General features: G+C 38.7%; 1 protein-coding gene across 1 annotated transcript; it reads right to left on the reverse strand.

The window, feature by feature from the left end:
- Nucleotides 1-371: 371 nt before the first annotated feature.
- Nucleotides 372-5,315, reverse strand: MGST1 (microsomal glutathione S-transferase 1). Its single transcript, XM_008943826.1, has 3 exons — nt 5,159-5,315; nt 3,004-3,098; nt 372-618 (listed from the first exon to the last, which is right to left on the reverse strand). Exons 1-3 carry the CDS (start codon nt 5,282-5,284, stop codon nt 372-374), a joined length of 468 nt encoding a protein of 155 aa, XP_008942074.1. The 5' UTR covers nt 5,285-5,315.
- Between the last annotated feature and the right edge of the window lie 392 nt (nt 5,316-5,707).

A 5,707-nucleotide genomic window follows, 5' to 3' on the forward strand; every position in this document is an offset into this window, starting at 1 on the left:
TACACATTTTTTTTCCCCCCTCTTGTCTTTATTGATTTAGATTTCAGAGATACAGCCAAAAATAGTGCATCTGTAGAAAATTACCACACGTGCTATCAATACAGCATCATCGCACGTTTAGAATCGTAAGCACTTGAGAAATCACAAAGGCAACAGTCAATCTAATATTGTGGCAATGCAACCCATGAACAGGGAATATAGGGAGAAGGATGTTTTTCCTCCAAAAAGAGATATTTCTGAACAGGAATTAAAAGCCTCTGTTAAAAAATTAAATCCAGTCACCATATAAAACTCATGCTGGCTCATTCAGGTCGTCAACACACAGAAACTTTGCCTGGAATGTCGTATGGGACACAGAAGCTGCGACTCTGCTACAGGTACAACGCCGTCTTCAGCACTTTGTAGGCCATCGAGATGGTCACTGCATAGCCAGCTGCCCACGACAAACCCCTGCTGGGCTGGGGAAGGGGGATCAAGTATGCAAACGTGTGAAGGACCCTGGCCCCAGCGAAGATCCTGAAGTGCAGCAGGGCGGTGGACAGCTCAGGGCCACTAAGAGCATACAGCAGTCCAATGCCAAGAAACGGGACAATATTCTCAAGGTCATTCAGGTGGCCTCTGGGGAAAGAAGCAAAGTTGTTTTACAGGATTACTTTATGTTGAATAAACCATTTCAAGCCTCATTATTTTTCTTCGTCTTCAGAGGATGGTACTGTTAAGGACCTAATACAACTGCTGGCTTCCTCTGCCAGACTTGTCTCAGATACTGAAATGATTTTGGCATGTTCACCTGACATTGCTCTGGTGTCTCTAGCCACATTCCACACTTTTAATTTTCTGATCTTCTGTGTTAAGGGTCTTAGCTTTTCCCCAGGAACTTGGTAATATTAGGGACTTACATGAGGTATGAGTGCATATGGGTGTGCAAGAATGCAAGGAAGGGCAGGGAAAAAGAATTTTATTGTAGCCTCTCTCAACTGAACATCAATTAACTGGATGAATGTGACTGCAACTACTAGACTTCAAGGCTCAGATGGTCTACTAAGAGCCCATAAACTCTGTTTGTACTCTCCATGAAGAAAACGTTAAATATTCCGTATATGAAACATTCTATCACATCTTCAAGAAATTCAATCATCTTGAAGAATGTTGTTTTTGAGTATCAAACAGGTTTGACAGTTACACTTTTGATTCATTTTCTTCACTACTAAGCACTTAAATAGCTGGAAAATGTTTGAAATTTTGAAATCGTAATATCATTTACTAAAAATGTGCTGATACTGAACTCCAGATCTTGAAGTATTATTCTTTCATGCCTCTTCCTAAACCTTACCCACTCCCTTTAACTCTTTAGATAAATTATACTTTCAAGCCAAATTTACTGACTGAAACACAACCTCTAAGCCTTACTAATTGTGTCAAATTTCACAGCCAATTAGAATCAGAACATGGTGCTGTTCTGCAGCTGCTTTCTAAACTCATTTATCATTAAAAGCAAACATCCTCCAGCTGTTTTTTTTTTCCAAAAAAAAAAAAAGTACACTGACCAATGTCTTTTCTATACCCATAAGCAGAACAAATTCCAGTCTCTTATATTGAAATGAGAAGCCATGCTAAATCCATGTAGCATTATGTGTTGCCATTAAGCCTGAAAATATAGTAAAATTCCATTAAGAGCCATTGTTGGGAGGCAAAAATGAATGCTGCAACACGAGTGGAGTAACTAGAAGCAATCTGGCCTACTGGGAAGCCTGAACAACTCTGCAAAATAGCAACACAGGATTTGGTGATACAGTGAACATACTCTGGTCATACAGTTTGTATCAACTTAGTTGTCATCTTAGAATTTACTAACAGAAAGGAATTATTACTCACCAAAAACTGCCCATTTTTATACAACAACCAACACATCAAACAATTAACAGCTCCCTGAATCACTCAGGGGGAGAAGAGGAAAGTTCAGAGCATCTATACAGCTCTACTGAGATTAGACTCTTGTTTCCGAGATTTTAATCCACAAGAGACATGCAGTAATATATTAGTCTTCATGGAATCATAGTCATCTACATTTGCAGGGACACATTATTCTGAAATCAGGGCTGATAACTTCTTTTCAAGACTTTTCCTAATGGTAGTTTAAATCAAAACAGTTCATTCACATTCAAGTTTTTGGTATAAAAAAAACATATATAGCAAACACACTGTTAGCTTCATTAAGGAACAATGATAAGGAAAGCATCCCATTAAAGCTTTCCTTGATAGCACAGGTGTAACAAACATCTCAAAAGTTATAATTTTGATAACAGAAAATTTGGCATCAGCCAAATAAAATTAAACGAGCTGCAACACTTAGCTCACTGAAATACAGCTTACATTCAGCCACAAATCTTGCAAAACAAAACATACACACTACAGTCTGCACACTGCCATACTATTAGTAACATTCTCACAGAAGGTGGGTCAACTTTCCTCTGCAGTGGACAAATCAGTGAGTAACATCGCTTCAATCCAGCAAACAGACCTTAACTCCTGCTCTGTACAATTTGCCAAATTAACATTGTCATTACAATTCTGGAGTTCCACGACTTTAACATAGGAGTGAAACGATACTCCTCTCCCCCATTATTTCCTTTGCGTTTGAGGAAAAGATGCAGCGGTTGCAGATGATGTTCAAGTCACACAGAAAAATTACTTGTACTTAATGGACACTGCTTCATACTAGATCCACCTACAGTCATATTTTACAATCTTCTCACCACTTCCCCCATGCATACAGGATACTAACCAACAGTCAGCTATTATAACCAGACAATGGCTTCTTATTTTTAATATGTATGCTGACTGAATGTGGAATGGTTTGTTCATTAAAACAAATTAACAGATTACTACATAAAGCAACACAAAACGCACACAATCTTGCCCAAGAGAACGGGGTGAGGTTAGTTCCTTGCTTTAGCATTATTCTGGCAGTTAAGACCATTTTCCAAGTCCCCCGTGCGTTACCTGCGCACGCGCTCCACGTCTGCGTCAGTCCGCAGGTATTTTTTCGCGGTCTCGCCTCTGCCAAACGTTGCTACATCTTCTGGGTTGGCAAATGCCTGTTTCAAACATAAACACACGAGACACGTTCCAAGTCAGGATGTTTATTCTAGTCAGGGCAGCTTGCTATAAAGGGCATTTTACTAATGCCTCTATAGACTCACACAACTTACCTGAAGTTAAATGCAAGGGGAATAATACCTTCACACTGCTCTCTTGGGCCTAGCCTGTATGCAGCTTGAGTGCTGACAAATTAACATCATGTCATTTATGCATGCAGATAAAGCCTTCCTGTAAGATGGACAAGCACAGCCTGAAGTAATGCCAGGGGGCTGAAGGAACACAGGGATCTGGAAAGTAGACCTACTGCACCACCTGAGAGCCTTTTTCACTATTCTTGACAAATTATCTGAAAGCCCTTTTGGAACCCTTTCTTCTTCAGAAGCCTACATAGCAATAGCATCCAAGAGACTTGCTCCCTTTTTCATTTATCACCAAGTAAGTTTTTTCTTTTAAGTAACAAATTTTCCACTTATAGAACCTGTTATTACCTCCAAATACTCTAAGACACTACTTGGAAACAAGATTTAATTCAGGTAGTGCAGACTGCAGTAGAACTCTCCTTGCTGACACACATATTAACATTTGCACTCTGTGGACTGCTCGGGCTATGCAGGCATAAGTCAAGAAAACCTTCTGATTTTAGGAGAGTCACACAACTGCTTTCTGAGGCAACCCTGACCTCATTCTGTGAAATATCCTTGGCCCCAGAATTCTGGAGACATGTTAACAGTATCAGCATCACCAGCATGTTACCTTCTGTTGCTCCACTAACTGCTTTTCTCCATTTTTTCTTAACATTTTAAAAACTTTAATATTAAACAGGAAATAAAAGTGACTCTACTGATTTGTCTGTAATATTACTGCCCATTATAAGAAAACCAAGTACTCCAAATTACTGAAGGCCCTACTGTCATCTGCATATATATGGATCATAACCCAGTATAAGCATTACCACAGGACTCCACCAGACCTACATACAGGACCAGTGCAACTGACCTGCTTCTGTAAGAGCGAAAGGAAGTAAGGTTATGACACAGATATGTGGATCCTCTTTTGAACATATGGGACAGGCTGTGTGTTCTGCTATACTCACTCTTCATCTCTGCCAAAGACCTAGAGAGGTATGAGGAAGCATCAGTAGCTCAAATGCTGTGGTATTAGGACGTCACAAACAACAGAATAATTCAGCTGGGCTCTCTTGCACCCAACAGGAACAAAAAGCAGTGTTTCAGCAAAAGTACTGCACCAAAATCCTTGAAGCACACGCTGTCTTGCAGAAGCAGTTATCACAGAATAGCTACATAGGGCAAACTCTAGGCTCTTTCAGCCAAGAACCATGTTTCCAGCAGCATACGTGAGCAAATACCTTGAGATGACCAGGGCCAACACAACACAGTGCCTCCCATGAGCACTCTCTCCTAAACAACATGTAGCTTCTGAATTGTTTAGTACACCTCAATGGATCATTCATATACTTACCTAGCCTACACATCAATCCACATAAATTTTCAGCCTGCTTCTCATTCTAGAAAATAATTCAAATTTTTTTTTATATAATGACCTAACTGCAATGGGAAGGCTGAAACAATTAGGGATGTAAAGAGCTTTAGAATTACTGGATAAAAGGGTTATAGATGCATAAAAATCTACTTCATATCCCCTCTTCTGACCCTACTAGTTGGTTATTCATGTAACATCACTCCACATGACATTTTATTTGCTTTATAAATCGGGTATCCTAGACAGCAGCTTTCTTCAGAAGGCAACAGAAATTATGAACGACTCTTGTTTAAAAATACAGAAGCGTTTTAGAAGGGTAGAGCAAGTCAAATGCAGCTGTAAGATAGTCTCATAATTATCTCATAATTAGGTTAAAGACATCATCCATTTGAGACCAACAAAGCACCAGCACACCGAACTCAGAATATCATTAGAGTGAGGGGGAAGGAAAAGCACAGCACTAGTATTTGAAAGCTGAAAAGGAACACTTGTGGCGTCTCTGTATTTGAATACAAATTTCAATCTCTTTTACCAGACAGGATTCCAAATTTCTTACCTTTCTTGTTATTCTGAAGTATACTGTTAGAAGACTCATTAGCATCATTTTTAGAAGAACAATAGTTGCATAAGTAGCATAAGCCTGGAAGGCTTCATTGTCAAGTAATTTGGTTAATTTAGCCATTTCTCCACTTCTCACTGACGACCTTTAAAAAACATTAAAGTTAGGCTGAAATCATAACAATCCAAAGTTCTGACAACAAGATTGTCAGAATAGCTTTTTTTTTTTTAGCATCACTGCAATGACACCACGATTTTGCCACTGTGAAAAGTTTATTTTCAAATATCCTCATATTTCCTCAGTTTATTTTCACAATGGCATGACATATTTTGAGAAATTACATTATCATTTAATATTCAGATATAATGCAAGTGAAATATTAAACTGTCAAAATATAAACCACCAAAATATTTAATATATTTGCAGAAGCAAACTTTAGTCACAGAAATTAATACTTTTGAAACAACACAGGGAGTTAGAGCAATTTTAGACCAATTCATTTGAACTAGTGACTTTCCCTAAGCAGTTATCAGGATAGAAAGAGTG

The sequence above is a fragment of the Merops nubicus genome, unplaced genomic scaffold, assembly GCF_000691845.1.
Source record: "Merops nubicus isolate BGI_N331 unplaced genomic scaffold, ASM69184v1 scaffold9377, whole genome shotgun sequence".
In the NCBI taxonomy this organism is placed as follows: Eukaryota; Metazoa; Chordata; class Aves; order Coraciiformes; family Meropidae; genus Merops; species Merops nubicus.

Excerpts from the sequence above, each read along its gene's own strand:
- MGST1 (XM_008943826.1), bottom strand. The coding sequence starts at position 5,284 with ATGGCTAAATTAACCAAATTACTTGACAATGAAGCCTTCCAGGCTTAT. Across the intron at positions 3,099-5,158 it reads ACTTCAGAATAACAAGAAAG|GCATTTGCCAACCCAGAAGA; the intron begins GTAAGAAATTTG and ends TGTTTGAAACAG. Across the intron at positions 619-3,003 it reads GACGTGGAGCGCGTGCGCAG|AGGCCACCTGAATGACCTTG; the intron begins GTAACGCACGGG and ends TTCTTTCCCCAG.